The sequence below is a fragment of the Lutjanus erythropterus genome, chromosome 6 (genome assembly GCF_056507025.1).
Source record: "Lutjanus erythropterus isolate fLutEry1 chromosome 6, fLutEry1.hap2, whole genome shotgun sequence".
Classification (NCBI taxonomy): Eukaryota; Metazoa; Chordata; class Actinopteri; order Lutjaniformes; family Lutjanidae; genus Lutjanus; species Lutjanus erythropterus.
The window spans coordinates 37,771,448-37,792,448 of NC_139322.1; the positions used below are offsets into that span (position 1 = coordinate 37,771,448).

The window sequence follows — 21,001 nt, forward strand, 5'->3', positions numbered from 1 at the left end:
ATTCTAGCTGGTCATGAAGAAGACAAAAGTTAAAGATCGCAACCATGTCCAATGGTCTGTTTGTGTCTTAGAATGCCATTGTACAATTTAAAATTACATTGAACCTAATAAAGCCCATGTTGAAAGATGAACTGAGTCTGTGTCTTGGATGGTGGGTGGGTGTGTTAAAGCACGCATGCATGAAGAGTCGCACATTAAGACACTTTGTTAAATATTCATGGTTTTTCCAGAAGAAGAAATCAGCCAGATGAAAGTTAATTTCATGCCCAAAATGACTCAATGTGAGGAAATGAGAGTTGCACATGTGAAGAAAGGTCAGTCATTACAACTAATGCGCAGAGGAAATGCAGATAAACACTACTTATTTTATCCATTTGGTTAGTTAAGTTCTACACCCCAATAATCATATTATTTATTGTCTACTATTTAACAACACTATGAGCCTACAGTCGTGACAGCAGCTCTGTGCTGTAGGTTTTTTTTTTAACTTTATTTACAGAATGCAATTAACAAGTTCACAATTTCGACAGGAATAACACCTCAGTGTATGCTAGGGGTAGTTCGAAAGACGTATCTACGCCTGCGAGTGTAGCTCAGTAGAAAGAAAGTAGTTCCTACGTGAAACTGCTCACAACAGGGTTTGTTGATTATCTTGAGTGACTGGTTCATAAAAAAAGAAGGATGTAGCTGTTGAGTTTTTGTCTCTAGGAAAGTTGAAAAACAGTCAAATTCCCCCATACTGTATTTCTGAAGTATCTCTTTAACCAACCACACACATCTAGGCTGTTCTATGTGATCACCTTTTGATAATTAATGTAAGAACTAATGTAATACTTTTTCACTTCCTTTCACTGAGCCTCCACTCCAACTGTTTGGAGGCCCCCTGGGGGAGGCCCACTTCCCACTGTGAAAACTGGAAATCTAGCTGGATGAATAGAACAGCAAGTAAGAGGAAGAATGGGTATTTTTGACTTTGCTGTAAAATGTCCTTAAGAATTTCACTTTTCTTTCCTTCTTTGTTGTCCTCGCTTACATTACACACCTGTGGTGTTATTTATTTATCACTTTCATTTGTCTTTTTTGGGGGGGGGGATTCTATATTGCTTTTCTTATTTCGGATTTTTTTTTTCTTTGTGGAAATTTTGTTCTGTCATGTAAAGAAGGGTGGGATGGGATGATTGTATGTATTGTTCTCTTTCTATAGAGAGCAATGTCACCGTGTTTCTCTTTATAATCAAAAAGATAATAAAGATTATTTAAAAAATAATGAAATAAGTTTTTTTTATAATCACTGAACAATGCATGATTTTCTAGAAGCTGATCAAATCTTTTGTATGAATACAACCTGCAAAGTAGCCAGTAACTATAGCTGTCAAACAAGTCTAGTGTAAAGACACACTATCAACCTCTCAAATGTAGAGAATAGCAGTATAAAATGGCATAAATTGCACTGGCGGACTCAGAAGGGGAGGCAGAGGGAGCAGTTGCCCCATTTGTTGAGCCCATGTTGGAAAGAAACTGCACAAATGCCTTCTTGGTCACCCCCAAGGCTGATAAAACTGGATAAAGTGCCCTCTGAGGTGCCCTTCCAGTGGATAAAATGTGATTAAGTGCGTTATGACTTTTGATGCACTGGTGCCCCACCACACACAGCTTTTGCCCCTGCCCCTCAGACACAAAGTATCTCACTGCTTTGCATTTGAACAAATATGACCTTTGCAGTTGAGCAGAGTTGACTCAAGACGATAAAAGAGTTGGACGGAGACATAAGCAAAACTTTATTATGATATCATTACAATAGGACGGACACAGTTATAACTGTGACATAAGGCTGCTGACTGAGCGCCACAGGTAGCACAGAGTCACATGACCCCAGAGATGTTGTTCTAGTGGTTTTGACAAGTTGTAATGCAACATTCGTAGGCTGTCAGCAGCTTCACAGAGGACGGTGTCTCTGAGGTGACAGGTCCAAACTCTGTGCCACCTCAGCCACAGTCTCTTTACTTCCACTGGCCCTTCTCATAGTCCCACTTGGCTGAGAAACCCTCCACAGGGTTCACCCTCATGTCCAGCATCCTCTTCACCTGTTTGGCCTGCCACTCTGTGTCAAAGGTCCTGGGAGCCTCAGGATACACTACAGCAAAACAAGGAAGACACACAGTACATAACACTTCAGTGAACTGTGTAGAATCAGTATATTCACAAACATGCATATTTTGATATGATACTAAACAAAAAAACATGTTATTATGAGTTTATTCTTGTACTTAACTGTGGAAACCAGTTGCTGTTAAAATATGATGAAAAAAAAGATCCTGTAAGTCATTATAATAAGAAACCTTAAAATAATTATTTGGTTTTTCAAAATGACTTAATATCTCAAAATAATAACTTAGTTTTTCAAAATAATAACTCACTTTTTCAAAATAATGACTTAGTATCACTAAATAATGACTTCGAATCACTAAAAAAATACTTTGTGTTTCAAAATAATTACTTAGTTTTTTTTTTAAATAATGGCTTTGTTTTTCAAAATAACTTATTTTCAAAATAATGACTTTGTATCTCAAAATAATTGCTTACTTTTTCAAAATAATAACTTAGATTTTCAAAATAATGACTATTTTTCAAAATAATGACTTTGTTTTTCAAATTAATGACTTACTTAAAATTTTTTTCAAAGTTTTGACTGACTCAAAATAATTAATATCACTAAATAATTATTTAGTATTACAAAATGACTCAGTTTTTCAAAATAATGAAAAACATTTTCACTTCCTTGCAAAGATCACTGACACCATGTAGCCAAAACATGTACTGTTACTGAACACAATAAAATTGGTTTAAAACCACCACTGAGAAATAATGATGTAGTTTCTCAAAATAATGAGAAACCTTCTCAAAATAATTAGTTGGTATGTCAAAATAATTACTCATTATTTTGAGGAGGTTTCCATTATAATGACTCACAGGATCTTTTATTTTCCCGTCACATTGGTGGAAATGGGCGTCCACAGAAACAAGACCTCCCTCACACCGGAACTTTTGACCTGTCAAACACTGGTGTAACTCATAATACAACTAAAGCCTGAAGTCCATTCAGATGAGTCACTTCCATGGCTCCAGTGCTGTGCATGCTGGCTAACTGGTTTTTGCTTACAGGGATATTTAAAAGGAACAGGGCTATTGTTAATGTTACTGGTTACAGCTATGACAAGTCAAAATGTCTGCTGTGAGAAAGTTTGTGATGTCCAGGCAAATAAAAAGATCTTTTGCTGGCCAAGTTTCAAACAGTCCGTTCAGGCACAGTGGGACATTTACCGTAGACTCTCTGCCACCAGACCACCAGGCCAGTGAAGCCCAGGAAGATGAAGATGCCCCCCATGACAGTCTTCCACTCTGCTGAGGGCTGCTTCATCTCTGGGTAGGTCTGACAGAACGTCAGGCGGTACACTGCAGGAGAGGGGAGGGAAGGGGTGAGGCAGAGGTCAAGAAGTGAAATTAGGCAAGTGTACCATAAATGCAATATGGAAATATTTCTCCTGTGTATTGTTCTGTGTTGTGTCACTATGGTAACATTCCTTGATATGCATGTAAATGCTGCCTTCCTCTGTTTGTTCTGGCTTTGATGCCAGCCGTGTTGTGTGTGTCCTGTGAGTGGATCTCCTTATTTAAGTTATATTTACTTTAATTATTGCACACAGATATTTGATTTTATTTGGAAAAGGAGGTTGGTAATTATCACAAGAGAGCTCGGGGTTGGATCCATTTTTTGGGAACAAATTACTCTTCTTATCCAGTGGTTCTGGAGACACACAATCACACAAACTGTGTATACTTAAATCTAATTTAAGACCATTTATGTACAATATGAAGCTTCACAAAACACTATTTCTGACCATCATTGGTTCACTATTTAAGACTAGACACAAGATGGTAATAAAGGGACACTAAATGTGACCACTGATCACTTAAAAGCACAGTTCCACCCCAAAAATCAAAAATATATATTTCTTCTCTAGCATGTGGTGTTATTCATCTAGATTTCTCTGGTGTGAGCTGCAGAGTTTTGGAGATGTCTGCCTTCTCTCCAGTGTAATGGAACTAAATGGCACTAATCCTGTGGTGCTAAAAGCACCATACAATATATTTTAAAATTTCTAAACCAGTGTTTCTTTCCAAACATCAAGAGCCAGTTGCTCAAGATAATCCACACACCTATTTGGAGCAATTTCATGTAACAGTGGCGGCTGGCCAATAGAGGGCGCTGCCGCCCACCATATCTAAAAACTTCAGTGAAGAAGACTTAATTACTTTGAAATATATACTGTCTATTTATTAAATTAGCAAGGATAGTATTGTGTAGATAGTCAGTAAAATGTATAAACTGCAATAAAATGTCTTATTACAAATGGTGTATGTTGTTTAAAGTTACGGATAGGTCACGTGCATGGAGCGCAATTGAATTTTTTCGCTTATTGACAGCGCTGTATAATATTATATATGATATTATAGAGCGCTGCCCATTGACTCTCGCTGTAAGTTGTACATGCGCAGTTTGGTCTTCTCAATACAACACGACAGGAGCACATTACGTTCAGCCTCTGCGTTCATCTGAACGGTGCTGAATTACACACAATCCACCTGTAGGTGGCAGCAGAGAGCGAGCGGCTCGATCCACATCTGACAATTAATGCAGCAGATTGAGATGTGTTGCTAGATGGAGGAGTTTAGCACGTGAGCTAGCTTAATACGGAAAATTAAGTAAAAATCATTAAATAAATAAAATAAATAACGTCTGTCGACAAGCTGAGAGTTAACGAACATAATAAACCAACAAGAATAAGAGGAAGAAGATAAAGTGTCTGTGGAGAACATGGTGGCAGTGGAACTCAGCCTCACTCTGGGACCAGGTGATCTTCAGACAGGTGAGCTGTGCTGGATAAACTATTCACATCCTTTACTTCAGGAAAAACACTGTGGAAAATACTCCACTACAAGTTAAAAGTCCCGTATTTAAAACCTTACTCGAGTAAAAGTATGAGTATTATCAGCTGTTATCAGTATGAAAAGTAAAAGTAACCACTATGCAGTAAAATGCTCCCTGTCAGTACCTGTCAGGTAAATGTAGTGGAGTAAAAAGTTAAGTAGTACTTGAGTAAATGTACTTAGTTACATTCCCCCACTAGAGATGATAGAAGCTGAATGTGTGGTGTTGTAGCTGTTTTGCGCAAAAAACTGGGCAAGTAGCTTAAAGTAGGTACTTTATAAACCTGTCAAAGACATTTATCCACAGAGTCACTGAGACATTTACATCTCTCAAGGATATTTTTATTTATTTATTCTTAAATTATATTATTGTCTAATAGATTTTAGTGTGTTCATACTTTTCTCCTGTCGTTTGAAGGTTTGTGGTATCAGATTTCTTTCATGCTTGTTGAGTTACTGTTTGCTTGCTTTATCTTTCAGCAGAAACTGTAAAATAAAATGTAAATATTTTAAAAGTTTTGCAGTAATTGAAGTACCTTAACTTACCTTAACCAAGCAAGTTCCAGAAGGCTAAAAATGTTCATTTAATTTAGCAAATACAAATGCAGGCCCTTTTCATATGTTAAAACACACTGGTCCGATACCTTAAGACATTTACCTGATTTTCAGGTCATGATTTCTAGAAAGAGATGCAGGTGTTCACTTTTTCAAATGTTTTTTTGAGTACTTTGAGCACCACAGGACTGGTCCCATCTAGTTCCATTCACACCAAAACAGTATAGATGGATAAATAGCACTACAGACCAGAGGAAAAATATGTATCTTTGATTTTGAGGTGAACTGTCCCTTTTAGGATATATGATCATCCTCTGTAATACTAAAATGGAAAATGAGTGGAGTTTATTAAAATGTCCCTTTATTGCCATCTAGTGTTTGGTCTTAATAGTGAATCAGTGATGGTCAGAAACAGTGTTTTGTGATGCTTCATATTGTGTGTAAAAGGGCTTCCAGTACATCAGATTTAACTATATACTAGTGATTGGTTCCTGTATCTAGAACCATGGGATAAAAACTGATTGGTTCCTAAACTCTCAGCTGTGTATAATCTCTTCCCTTGTGTTTATTACTTCAAACGTTCTGTTCTTAAACGCATAAGCATTTGTGTATTTTGAAGTGAGCAAAATAAACAAGCTAAATGTGAATATTTTGTCCTCTTTGACTAGAAAACTTTGAATGTGCAGCCTTTTTAATTTTTTGGAAGGTGAAGATGTTTGTAACGGTTAAATTGAGCAATATGTTTATGGAGTTTGTGAGGCAATGAGACAGGCAGCCACTGACAGCCACAACTGACAGGGTTATAAACAGCTGATGAACTTGCAGAGATAGACTCGTCCTCACATGTTATTGTTAGTTTACAATGTTGGGCGTGTCTTGCGCTCCTGCAGCACTCCTTCAGTCTGCCTGAGCTTCCCCAGGTCTGGGGAGGAGGGGGAGACCATTGATCGTGTAGGATTTCAACCTGTTTAATACACAGTCTGTGGCTCCAGCTCATTATTTGGACTGCTGTACTCATTTCAGCACAATCGCTACATATTGCTCCTTTAAAAGTATTACAAGTAGTTTTTAACTGTTTATGAAACAATCTCAATTTAGTACTGATGCCTGTATGTGACCTACATAAGTTAATGTGAAAATATTGGCTATTTGTGTATAGTTAATCTGGAGTAAAAGTTTAAACTTGTTGTGTGTTTCTGGCTCTACTGTGAGTGAGGAAGAACGTACAGGCAATCTTCTCCTCTTTGGTCAGCTGGGTCCAAGGTCCTTTCTCCTTCTGTTTCAGGCTCTTGTCAGCAGCAGTCAGGACGTCTTTGTAGGCTTTGTCGGGCAGAGGGATGTCCAGACGGTCCCAATACATCGGCTGGGACATGTCCACAGTCTCTGACACTTCTGGATGGATGGACAGAGACAGGAAGGATCACTTTTGGAAACAGCAGCTGTAACAATGTACAGTCAAGCTTCGAAAATGGTAACTTTTCCTCTCATGTGTTCTACATTTGATCAAACATAGTATCCATCTGTCTGTCTAATCATGACAGTACAACAGCACCATCTGCTGGTTTGAGGCCACTTTAGGCCTTTGCAGCTTGTTCTGGTACATCAACCCTTTGAATAATGCAGAAAGTTGCATGAAATTAAAACACTGACAGTGACATATTAATTCATATTGGTGTATTTAAATCTGGCATGTATTTTAACCTACTGCTGTCAATCTTTGTTGTGTTCTGCAGGTTTGTTTCAGTATTTGGAAAATATGTACTGTATTGGTGTTACACCAAATTCTGAGACCTACCAGATCCTGTGACAGTAGAGCAGGGGTCTGCAACCTTTACTCTTCTTTTCCCTGAAGACCTTTTCAATTTGGCTTTCACTGTTTATAGAGGCTCAATAAGACGAGCCACCGTCAAAATTTAGAAGAGAGGATTTTTACAGTTTAAGACTGTGAGAATCAGTTTACACTAAAAAAAATAGTTGAGACAACTTAATATTTCAAGGCAACATACTGCAACAGATTTGCGAGTTTTGAACACAAATAAACTTAAAAAACAATTTTGCTGACCTATAATAACCTACTTTTCTTCTATAGGTAAACTTGAATCTTTGAGTTTCAGAAACTCAAAAAATGTATGAGCTATGAACCTGATTTGTCATAATTTTGGTGCTTGAAAATTAAATGGGTTTAACTAAAAATATTAAAATTTTGACCATCATTCACTTCCACTTCAGTGAATTTACACAATGATTTTTTAAATACAACCTTTTTGGTTTTCTAAAACTCAAAGATTTAAGTCCATCCGAAGAAGAAAAGTTAATAATCGCAACAAAAGATTAGTATTTACGTGAAACTTAGTTTAGTTAAAAAATCAGTTGCAGTATGCTGCCTTTCTTCGTTTTTTTTTTTTAAAGCAGAACTACAACGATGATAAATGAAAATAAAAATAGTAAAAATTAAAACTGGTATTAATTTCCATATTTTTTTCCAAAGCCAAGGGGAGCCACTGGAGAGGAGCTAAAGAGCCACAGGTTGCAGCTTCCTGTTCTAGAGTATTAACTACACAAAGAAAGGACCAATGATGGTCGACTGGGTGTTGACGAGTGTTAGTGCTCTACACTCACAGACCTGTTCACTAGGGGAGCCCTGGGTTGGTTGACACTTTTCACTCTGCAGTATTTCTCTGACATAATTTAAATGAGAGTATTCTCACCAGCAGAAAAAGAAAGCTTAAGGCCTCAGCTATTATTAAATATATTTTACCCAAATGTTTTTGCAAATTAGATGATTAAAATCAGGCCGTGCATTGCCAACCAACCACGCATTACCTGGTTGGTTGGTAAATTGTCAAACTGCTCTCGTTACAATTTACAAAACATGAAACAATTTAATTCAAACAAGGACATTTAAAAGAATATCTGCCCATTTTTTAAAAACAGAGTATTTTTAAAGGGGTCAGTCAAATTGTCAAATTGTGACTACATTTGCAGTACGTTATACCAGTGTTTCTCAAACTTTTTACACCCGTGTACCACCTCAGAAAATATCAGGCTCTCCAAGTACCACCATTGTGACTGAGGTTCAAATACAGTAGTGTAGGCCTACCTGTTCATGCAGCAGGCAGGTTTATTTCTAATAAGAAGATAGTTTACCGTTGACTGTTGTCAGCCACAAGCACACTGCTTCCACAGTAAGGCTGATTAGCTCATAACTAACCACCATGACATGTGCACGAGCCATGTGCCTGATTGTGACGGCATAGCAGACTGATATTGAAATTTTAAAAATTACAGGACAAGACAAAACTTACTTTAAATTACATTTCAGTGGATGATTTTTTTAGTCTTTTGATGTTTTTGAATAAATCAATTTAAATAAAAAAAATTTAGGAGATTTCTCAGTGCACCACTAGAGGGAGCTTAAGTGGTTTCAGTAGTATCATGGTTTGAGAATCTTAGCAGTTTAAAAAAAACGTCTCTATTGGTTAACACGCCCCCTCCAGTGAGAAAAAATATGAAAGGTGGTCTTTTGTGAGACAGTGGTCTATGTCATGATTTGTACATATGTTTGTCATCAGTTGGACTCAGTGAACTTCTCTCGTCTCACACAACATACCTCATCAACACCAGCATCGCTGTCCTTTTTAAAGTTATTTTACCTTAAGTGTTTTATACAGTGACTGTATTTGCATTGTTTTTGTCGTAAAAGCAAAACAGTCAGCAAGAACCGTTGCATGGTGATTATATCCCGGTACGAAAACACGCAGGCATGGTACCTTCAGTGGCTAACGTTAGCTTTTGGACAGAGAAAATCATGACGTCTTTTACACGACCATTGGGTTTGTAGTCTTTCTAATAACATACCTTCACAGTCTAGTATTTCAACAGATTTATGCCAAACAGTGACTTTCTTGTAACTTGTAAAACTTGTAAAATTAACCTTTAAATGAACAAACATTATGTGAGTAATTCATGATACAATTCAGATGGGATCAAAAGATTATTTTTCTCTCTCCATTGTCTACTGTTATATTTTTTCTGAGGTGAAGCCCCGTCAACCAAATTCACATGGCAGCCATTTTCTTCTGACGTCACGCTCAGGGTGAGAACGTTGTACAGCTGTGTTCGAGGTTGCAAGTCAGAAATGTAAAGAATCTTACAAATTGTTCACATTTCACTGCTTCCCAATTGATCAGCAACTGAAAGATAATAGTTAGGGGACGCATTCCATTCTATGCGTACTGTGATGTCATCAGGTCTATATATAAGCCACCATCTGTGCAGGCAGTCAGATCATTTCGGCAGGTGACACACTGTGCAAACGTGACAGGAAAGAAAACTTCTTCAAAAAGAGTATGAGGAGCTGCAAATGGCATCAACTCAGCCAGGAGCAGTTCACAGCTGAGCTCTAGGTCCAGCGTGGACAAGAACAAGCAAAGAACTGGAGAAGAGCTGAGTTTCACAGTACGAGATCTGCCAAAAATATGAAGCTGATATCATCACAGCCAGCCAACAGGTTGACGCCCTTCAGCAAGAGCTTGAGAAAGAAAAGAAGGATTGCGAGGCCACAGTGGCGGAGGGCTGGCATGTGGTCAGCTGTTTGAGGGCCAAGCAGGAACGCCCTCTGTCAAGAAATGGAGCAGCAGATCAACATCCTGCAGCAAAATGCCATCGAGAAAGAAAGGTCTTATAAGAGACCGCTGGAGGAGCTTTTCTGCTGAGGTAGAGGCTGATCGCCCTCCCTGAAAAAGATCCAGGTGTGAGGAGAAGAGTGAAGAGCAGCAAGAAACCATCATTAATGCACCGGCCATTGGACACGTGAAGGAAGCTGAAGTCCCTGAGGATGAGCAGCGCCAGCAGCAGGAGAACATCCCTACTGAAGGGACCATCGAACCCCCAGATGAGACTGAAATCTCAGAGGAGAAGCTGCCAGAGATGACAGAGACGCCTTCACTCTGGAAAAGAACACGCCACTTCCTGGGACTGAGGAAACCAGAGAAGTGGAAGAAGAAGAATGACGAGGACAAGGACAAGGACAAGGACAAGGACAAGGAGTAGGAGGACTCAGATCAAACAACAAATCAAATCAAATCAAATCAAATCAAATGAATTCAATTCAGTTCAAACCAAATCAAATGAAATCAAGTAAAAAAAATGCATCGCATTCCATTCAGATCAATAATAAAATGAACTAATATTTAAAATCAACTTCTTGCTGTTGTGTTTGATTTTGTTGTATTTTGTTGTACTGTCAGTTTCTTCAGGACCTTGTCTCTATTAACACAGAGACACATTTAAGCCCCCCAGGTGGCATTTAATCTTTTCATGTGGTCATCAAGGTGTGTGTATTAATACTAATAAAAACTTAAAAGTTAACAGGACTATGAGTCTACAGTTATGCTAGTGGCTTGTGCTTGCTGCTAGTGTCAGCACACGCTCATAATGACAAAGCTAATATGCTGATGCTAAGCTAACGTGTACTGTGTTCACCGTCTTAGTTTAGTTTCAGTTTCAGGTATTTAACTCCAAACAGTTGTTCACTAAGAAACGGGTTTGAAGTACTGATACTGATTGTTACTGTATAACAGGTGTGTTCAATTGATGGCCTGTGTGCTGAATCTGGCCCTTTAACAACCTCTGTCAGGCCCTTTGATCATTTATAAATATGAAAAAAATGAATCATTGTGATTTTATTGAAATTACCAGCTAACATTCTGAGTTTATGGGTGTTTACATACTTTAGAAACTCAAAACCAATGCATATGGGCTTTTAGTAGTGTTGTTGATTGATTCAGGTCCAAAAGTTGATATTTTAGTGCAAAGTACTTGAATTCTACATGTTGTGTTATCAGTAAACATAATGACTGCCCTCTACTGGTTCAAACCCAGCTAATACAGGTTAATTTTGTTATTGGCTGGCCTGGAGGCAGGTGATATATGTTGGCAGTTTTTGTCACCAACTATCGACCCCTCCCTCCTCACCCAATGCTTGTAAAATTATATCAGAAAAAGGGGATATTGTTATCACATAATACTTATCGTATCGTGCTACTATGTTAGAGACATGTAGCCTTCACCTATTTTGATGCACTTTAAAACGGAACTTAACATTATATTGGCCTTTAATGCTGAGGGAATTTAATGAAAGGTATGAAGTGTGATTTTTGGGAAAATGGAAGGTCTCTCTACACGTGTGTGATTCCAGTGAATAATTTCCAGGCAGGAACATTGTGATGTCACAGTGAAGTTGACCTTTGACCTTTGGATATAGAATGTCATCACCTCCTCGTTTTATCCTGTTAGATATTTGTGTGCGTCTGTATTACTGTGACCTTTAAACACCAAAATGTCATCAATTTATTCTTGAGTCCAAGTGGTCATTTGTGTGACGTTCAGAGGAGGTGGGAAACACAAATATCATACTGCTGTGTTTCAGGTTGTAAGTCACATTCACGCAGACAATCTGACAAATTATTATCATTCCTGATTGATCAGCAACTGAAAAAACAATAGATGTATGTGTATCTGTGTGATCATTACACAGAAATGTGTGTTCCAGTGAGTAAAATGTCACATGATGTGACGTAACTAGAACATTTCTGAGGTCAGGTGAGGAGACAGCAAGACAGCTAGCTAACATTACATTAGCTCCATGATTAGCTCCAATTATGGCCTGACGCTCCAGACTTTCACCATCCATTGTCTTTTCAGTTGCTTACTGATTAGGAAACAATGAAATAAAATTATTATTTTTTTTATTTTATCTTTATACAGCTTGCAACATGGAACACAGCAGCTCAACATTTGAGCTTCCCACCCTGAGTGCGACGTCAGTGAGTTAAATGGGAGATATGAAAAACACTTTATCATCATGGTACCGTGACCGTGGCTCGCCATCCTCGCACTGCTGGTGGTGAAGGCTGCTGTGGCGCGCCTGGCCACCAAGCTTCCCACGCGGCCTGCGGTCAGGCGGAGCATCTGTAAACAAGTTAGTGACATAAATATACAAGTTTATTACATATTTAAACAACACGTCTTAAAAAATCAGTTGCTATCAACTTAGTTTAACACACAAGACTGTTAATGCACACAGACAAAAATACACAAATGCAATTTCCCTCTTTTGTAGATGGATGGAAAAATATAACTAGGGCTGCATACAGTCATATGCTTCACTAGTTTATTCAGGAGTGATAAAAGAGAAGTGACCTACTTTTAGAGGACAGTGACTCTACCAGATCTCCAAAAGCACAGAAAGATTTTTTTCCCCAGACAAATAACATTTTTGTCAGGAATTAGGGCTAATTCCTTGAAAGATGTTTGCACAATTCAGCTGCTGCAGCTGATATAGCTGACACTGATGCTTTCAGGTTCTGTTGGAAATCATTTTAAAAAGTAATATTGTAGCTTGTACTTTATACCTAAGAGGTAAGTGAGAAAAAAATAGAAGGTGATCCATTATCTAAGTCTGATCTTAACTGTTTCTTCTCCTGTGTTTTAGACTGAAATAAAGTTTTGCCCGGTTACTTTTTTTCATCCGTGTAAAGAAATGTACAGAAGTGTTTGTTGTTGTAATACTCATTTCAGCCACAAGAGGCTGAAGTGCACCACTATCCCATGTTCTAAATCAGACAAAATGCGTTCATATTTTCTTTGAGGTGAGTTTTAATTGCTCAGTGCACGCTAAAGACAATACATTGTGTCTTTGCAAGTTAATTAACATTACTGTCATGCCTTTTGTCTTTGACTAGAAATGTTAATGGGAACCACAAATTGTCAAGGATGAGTTTTGCTACAACAAACACCTGGAAAAAAAGATCCTCACGAAAATAAATAGAATAAATAATAATAAATAAAGTAATAAACAGCTTTTTTTTCAAATGTGTGTAAGCCATAAACACAGGAGAGAAAATAATTTAAATCATAGCAAGAAAATAGATCACCAGATTTTTTTTCTCACTTGCCTCTCAGGGCTTACATACCTTCAAGAATAATTGCAGCAGCTGGTGCAGCTGACACTGATGCCTTCAAGGTCTGCCGGAAATTCTTTTAAAAAGTGGTATTGTAGCTTGCACATTCTCCCAAGACATGAGCCCAACTTTGTAAGTTGTGTGTAATATGTACAACCGAGGGCCTGTTTTAAGGCGACATCATGCCGTCACTCTAAATGAAGGTAGGAGGGCTGAATTTAATATTTATGAATGGCAGATGTTTTTTTGTGCCTACATATAGTTGAGATTGTTGATAGTATTTCCCCTATTTCACCGTCCCTTTGACTCACAATCTTATTTACATGTACAACAACTTATTATGGACAGTAAACGCCAAGCCCACACACTGTTATTTTGTTACATGGTTAAGCAGGACACTGGAATGCACAACCGGTTTCATTTATGACTCACAGAGGAGCACTTGAAGGTAGCAGCAAGATAAAACAAACAGTTCATTAAGGCCAGAAAAATGGCAGTGAGGCTATTTTTGATTACGCACAGACACAAATTTGAACGCTCTCCATTTACATATAACAGCTCATTTAATTGGCCATCATTGATTCTATTTTAAAAACAAACAGTGGACATGCTTTTCTCTCTGTGTCTGTGTTGTGAGTCAGAAGATCTAATTAAGTGCTTTATAATGGCAGACTGGATGAATGTCAAATCCCTTCTTAACCAGTCTGGCAACCTCTTTAGCTTTTACTGTTAAATACACTACAGTGTAACATTAAAAATAACTACAGCCAGTTCAGTTTGATAGTTCACATATGGGTAATACTTTATATTAAGGTGCCTATAATAAGATGCTTATTAACATTAATATGTGTTAATAATACTATATGTGTATGTTTATTTTTAGATTTTATTGCATGGCTTTGTTAAATACTCAATTCTGATTGGTCATTATAAGTTCTGTTATTACTGTAAGCAGACCGTTGCTATGAAGAGCACACTGTTGCTATGGACACAGATCCGATCACAGACTCTGTAAAATCAATAAAATAATTTTTAAAACAATAAAATCAAATTAACATTTTGTGTCAAATATCTTATTTGGTAAGTAACCATGTAATAAGCAGGATAATGAACAGTGAGCAGCTCATTATCATGAAATAAAGCCCAATGTTGTGATGCAGGTTTTGAATCTTCCTGACTGTACATTATGTACATTATCTCTTACATAAAACATTTATCAGCACCTAAAAGAAACATGTTAACAGTTATTATGCTTCCTAAGAAGGTAAATAAAAGCCTTGTAAGCATTGTTCATGCTATAGATCCAGGAGTCACAGAATGCATAGTTAACTGTTAATAAGTGTGTCATAAAGTATGTAGAAATCTTAATAAAGTGTCAACAAAAGCTTAGTAAAGGTTAAACAATGACATTATACAGTAGATAGGTTTGTTAAACTCTATTCAAATAAATGTGTTTATAATGCTATTATAGACAATAATAATAAACTTTTATTAACATTCTTAAGCAGCCTGTTAACACATTTCATATAAGTGCTTATAAGTGTCATATAATCTAACAATAAACATGTTTATTGTACTATTATGAACATGGTGCAAAATTCAGGCCTCTGAATTGACACGAGACGCCCAAAAAGCCTCAACAGTAAAATTCTGGAGGCTTTCTGGGAAAAAATCTTTGAAAAATTATTTCTCGCTTACAATTGTCAGTGTAAAATTTTAAAAGCGCACTATGTCCAGTAAAATTGCAAAATATTATTTTTTTTACAAATATGAATGGAGAAAAATACTGTATTATTGTTTCCCCTTACATTGTCATTAAATACCCACTTGTTTTTGGTACGGACGTATTTCATGGGCGGCGCTGCTGCAAATGGTCTGCAAACCAAATGTTGTATTGTTTCAGAAATGTTAGGAGTTAAACATTATAACCCGAAAAGCATTTTTTTCCTGCTTCAACATTATGGTTATACTCGTCTGTGTTTATTTTTAGCATAAAACTTGAGCACAATTTTGCACACTCCTTATTAACACATATTTAGCATCTTATAAGGGCCTTATTACCTTTTGACTGATGTTTATTCCACTTATTAGTTCTTAGGTAGGTAGTATCAAGTGTGACCCTTATCTCTAAAAAAATATCTCTCTTTTGTTGTGAAAAGTTTTGTGTAGGAACTACTTTGTTTTTACTGGAGAGAAAGTAGTTCCTACATGAAACGGCTCACAACAAGGTCTGTGGATGATCCTGTGTAACCGGATCAATTATAATAATTTTAAATTCAATTGTATATTTTTGGGGCTTTGAGTGCCATTTAGTCCTGCTATAGTGGAGAGAAGGCAGACACCTCCACAGCTTATATCTGCAAAACTCCACAACTCACACCAAAATAATCTAGATGGATAAATAACACTACAGGTCAGCAGAAAAATATGTGTCTTTAATTTTGGGGTGGACTGTCCCTTTAACTACTGGTTATTACAGGTATTAGTTAATCAATAGGAAATATAACATGTTAACTTTCTCTCTAAAATATATGTTTAATGCAGCTGCGTTATTGATGTTCAGATGAGAAGGGGGTGACTTAAGGTGACAGTGAGAGTTACAAGTTGTTTTTTGTAGTAATTTGCACAGATGATCTGTCTGATGATGTCGTCACGGACATAAAGCGAAGCACATTTAGATATAAAAGCAAAGGACAAAGGTCAGTCACATAGAACAGAACATATTATGGCATGCAACAGTGCACCTTGCACTGATTCTGGAGAGACCTGTTCAGGCTCATAGTTTGTGACTTTAATTTTTAAGTAATGAGAAATAATATTTTTCTCTCATGTTGCATTTGTGTGTGTCCTTTTCACCTTTCATTCTGTGGCCTATTACACACACATGCTCACACACAAGCAAAGTAAAATGGCGGAAAAAATTGGCAGTTTGTCAGTTTAAGAGTCCGAGCTGACCTTCTGAGAGGGACAGACGTACGCAGAGACATTTAACCCCTTTTCTCCCCTAAGTTTAAGAAAAAAATAAGTGAGCTTCTTACAAATCAGACAGAGTTTGCCCTGAATTCTTTCTTTTATTGCACAAGAAAAGCTGCTGGATTGCTCTCAGTAAGTAAGGGAGGAATATCATCCAGCCTTCATGTTGCAAACTTTTAAAAACATTTTATGTAGTGCTTTATCAAAAGTTGCATGAAATTGTAGGCATCAATCATTTTTAATCACTAGAAAATACTTTTATTAGGTTTTGCTGGTATAAATATAGCACCGTTAGGTTTGACACACTTCAGCCTGTCTCCAGAGCTTTTCTAGTTTCCTGTACGAACACAGCTGCTGCACAATTAGCTCTACAGATCTCTCTGCTCGATCACTGTCATGGTTTACTGTCTTTTCTGCACGTCCGCCACTCTCCTGTAGCCGTGTGGGGTTAGAGGAGCGGGGGAGTCTGTCCCCTCTGTCATCATCCCCTCCTCATCAAAGCACAGTTACAGCCTGTTTATTTCATTTGGCAAAGGCAGATACTCACGGTAGTCGCACGAGTGTAAAAGTGCAGGACTGGAAGATGCAAATCTGGAGAGAAAAGGTCTGTTTGGGCCTTCTTTCTTTGGTTTCCACTCTTCCTCTCTTATCGCCACATAACACTACGCAGGAACCAACTGGTGGGCGGGTGAGAGAGACTGGATGAGAAGGACAGAAAGCGAGGAGGGAGGGAGCTTAGAAAGCAGAGAGGAACCAGACAAAGTAAACAATCGAGCAAAGCATGTGATAAAGGGAATCAGAAAGAGGGAGTGGTTTGAATTAAGATATAAGATATTTTCACCTTTATTTCCTTCTCATACACCCTTCATACACACCATATATCTGAAAATAATATGGGGTCGCTTTAGGTGAGGTTACTTCAGGACACAGATGGGGGGGACTATATTTTTACAGTGGGCGGGACGTGGGAGTGGGAGTGCGCGCATGCGTCTCAGAAAGCGAGAAGGAAGTTTGTGGGAATAAAAATGAGAGTAAAAGAAGGCAGACACAATAAGAGATAAGTGGCAGGATTTTACCCCAGCTAACGCCTCCACAAGTGCAGCCTGGCACCGGGCCACCATTATCCCTGAGTGGGCTGGCCGTGTGCCCAGGGGGGCTGGTGCCTGTGGGTGGTGCAGAATGTGGAGCACAAGGCAGCCAACAGTCACAGGAGGAGAAGGGTCGGATAAGGACAGACTTGTTGATAGTAACTCACACTGCTGCTGTGTGTGAGCTTTCCAAAACACAGCTTAGAATTTAAATGTACAATAATCCCTCTCATAAAGAGAAAATCAGCTATTACTCTGGCTACACTTCACAAACAAGGTTCAAACTAATGTTCTTTGACTTTTTATTATGTTGTTTTTGTGACCTTAATAGATCTTTCATTCTTGAGAACGTGAAACATTTATTTTGAGGTAATTTTTACTCTTCAATTATGCTGGGAAAGTATGTTAAAACATCAAACTCTCAGCTATTACCTTGTAATGAGCAAAACTCATTGTGATTATTTTTATTTTTTATTGAATGTAGAGTGTAGAGTTTATAAAATGTTACATGTTTTCATTTCCCAGCATGGCCGTAGTGAGTAGACATGTTTTTTTTTTTGTTTTTTTTAAGTTGCTCAGAGTTCTCTCAATGTTAATGAAAGTGCACATTTTTAAACTATAGTTCTTATTTAGCTTTGATTCAGAAGAGCTACAGAGTTCACTGATAGCAATATTATTTGATGACTTGAAAAACACAAAAGCTTCCCAGTGCTTCAGCAGCATTCCTGCCTTTTTAAACCAGGAAGTGAAACAGGGGTCCTTAGGATATAGCTAACCCTTTTTATGCCTAATTAAATAATGTTTTTGTAAAAATCTGACAAAGTTGCCTGAAATCTGGGTTACAATTTTAACAGGCCAACATCTTCATGAAAAAAAATCCATTTTAAAACAAAGATGATCATAATAGCACATTTTAATATCTGTGTTATCAGTAGATTTTTTTTTATTTGAAAACTTTTTAACATATTTTTATTTGAAGTTGTGAGTTCTTGTCTGGGACAAGACTATTTTCTGAGTAAGCTTAGACATTTTATATTTGTATTTCATAAATTACATACATTTAGTATATACACATCCTTAAATAATACATTTTAACCCCCTCAAAATGGAATTTAGGTTTTAGTGTAATATGATTGTCAATATGATGACGTGATTTGTCCCAGTTGTCAAGAAGATTTGGGATATGAGATCTGATCTCAGTACTAAGCTTTTATTATTTGATGGCTGAGGTGTGGACTTGGACTTGAGTCAGACTCGAGTCACAAATTTGTTGACTTGAGACTCACCTAAAGCAGGTTGCCTGCAGGTTGGGGACATACCTACACAAGTGCAAGATGAGTGCAACATTATACATGCAATGAGAAGCCATGACTCTTAACTGATCAGCTGTTTATAACTGTCAAGTGTCTGTCAATGTAAAGTTAAGCATGTTATCCTAAAAACAAAAGCATCTTGCTCTGAAAACTCTGGAGGTGGAGTTCAGCAGCTCGCTGTCTCACTGACTCCATTAACATTTTGCTCAATTTAACAGTTATAAAGATCTACTCCTTCTAAAAGATTATTTATGATTACTTACGACTCATAAACAGACACTTACTCATTTGATGAACGATTGCCACTAATTTGAACTCTAATAAGATGTGAGATGGGCAAACAAAAACAATATGTTCATGTCAGGAGGTGATAAACTTGCAGATTGCAAGCGCTCTCCTCACCCTCCCCTTCCAAGCATGTAGGAGAACCTACAGTGGCTGCAAAAACCCCCCCCAAAAACATGACATTACTGAGCTCCAAAGATAATAAGATAAGATAACAAAGATACAAAAACTGCGTGGTGGTAAAGAAAAAAATGTTGCAGTATGCAAAAATTGTGTGTCGAAATTACAGATGGAAATGCAACAACTGCAAACTTTCTTCAACATTTGAAGTTGCACAAAGAACGGTAAGTCAAGGCCAATATTAACATAGTTAGGGAGCCGATTCTTAGCTAATGTTAGCTTTATAGCTAAATCACTTTGTAAATCAATGAGGCTGAAAACTCACAGTACTCGTTTAGGAGTCAAGACTCAGTTTAGATCTTGGGACTTGACTCAGGACTTGCCTGCCTTGACTTGGGACTTGAGTGCAAAGACTTGAGACTTAATTGTGACTTGCAAATTAATGACTTTGTCCCACCTCTGGTTGTCAATATTACGCTTGTATATAGATGGGAATGTAGCAGTCAGTCAGGTGCCTTCGTGTCATTGCTCAACATTACTGTTGTGTTACGTAACCCTGAGAATACGTGCTATAGCTCACTAACTCTTCCTTGGTTCACAGTCTGCATATTCACCTGCTGTCCCTGCTGTCCCTCCACCACCACAGGCCAAAGTACATTTACAGTGACACTGTCATTTGGCAGGAGAATGATGCTTTGTCTCAGCAGATAAAATTTGTATTACAGTTGTGCCATAGTGTCTTAAAGTGCAGTGGTGAAAAGTAGTTAGGTACATTTCCTAAACTATGCTACCTCTCTACCACACCTAGCGAAAGTGAATGCAGTCAAACAGCCTTGCAATAAAACCTCCCTTCACATAAACTGTATAAGTCTATGAGCGTTAATGAAGGTTATAATGTTTACTGGCTGTGGAAACTGTTATAGAGGTATACTTTCATTGGTAAATAGAGTGTAGGGTGCATATATCCATTTAAATAAATAATATATTATTTTCTATTCTGTTCTGTTGCATTGGATGTAATATGCTCCATTATATTTTTCCTGATGTGTTCTATTTTTTGCACTCTCCATAGAGGGATATTTTGCTGTCTGCATGGAAGTAAACAGTCATACCATACCATTCATTTCTGTGTGGAGTCAGATGAAGTGCAGATTAACTCTGTAAAAATGCTCTACTGTGATCACTATTTTGTTTTAGATGGTTTGCCCATATAAAAAGAAGAATGTGGTAAATGTAGTTGTTATCTTTGTTGATGTTTGTTATCCTGTGGCTGACACAACTAATGCACAGCCATTGGGTTTTGAATTTGTTGTGTACTAAATGTAGCTCACCCATGATATGTTAGAATCTCAGAAATGCACAGACAGTAGAGGAATGTGAAAACTATAGTTGCCTCCCGGTCAACTAGTAGTTGTAGTTCTGGCCCTTTGTCGCACATTTATTAATATAATTATTTAAATAGCATCACAGTGGTTTTAGTTTCAGGGCTGTGAGACATTTTAATCTTGTTTCGTTGTTTTAAACACAGGAATATATAACTTCCAACTTCACAAAAACAAATACTCACAGCCTTATCACCACATGTATACTTACAAATTAACTGACTAAAAACTTGCTCCTTCCCCACTTCACACATCTCCTGTCCCTGAACCTGCCTGTCCTGGTCAGAGCTGCTGTAGATCACCTCAGTACTGTATTCCCTCATCCAAATGGC

The 21,001-nt window shown here is 37.6% G+C and overlaps 1 protein-coding gene across 1 annotated transcript; it reads right to left on the reverse strand.

Annotated features, from left to right (window-relative positions):
* Positions 1-1,754: 1,754 nt before the first annotated feature.
* cox4i2 (cytochrome c oxidase subunit 4I2) lies at positions 1,755-17,179 on the reverse strand. Its single transcript, XM_084721821.1, has 5 exons — positions 17,029-17,179; positions 12,417-12,516; positions 6,772-6,936; positions 3,322-3,453; positions 1,755-2,134 (listed from the first exon to the last, which is right to left on the reverse strand). The coding sequence occupies exons 2-5, from the start codon at positions 12,514-12,516 to the stop codon at positions 2,001-2,003; spliced, it is 531 nt and encodes a 176-aa protein (XP_084577947.1). The 5' UTR covers positions 17,029-17,179; the 3' UTR covers positions 1,755-2,000.
* Positions 17,180-21,001: the final 3,822 nt, after the last annotated feature.

Bases quoted from the DNA above. Each gene is read 5' to 3' on its own strand.
- cox4i2 (XM_084721821.1), bottom strand. From the start codon at position 12,516: ATGCTCCGCCTGACCGCAGGCCGCGTGGGAAGCTTGGTGGCCAGGCGC. The intron at 6,937-12,416 runs GTACCATGATGA...CCATCCATCCAG, and splicing joins GATGGCGAGCCACGGTCACG to AAGTGTCAGAGACTGTGGAC. The intron at 3,454-6,771 runs GTACGTTCTTCC...CCTCTCCTGCAG, and splicing joins CAAAGAGGAGAAGATTGCCT to TGTACCGCCTGACGTTCTGT.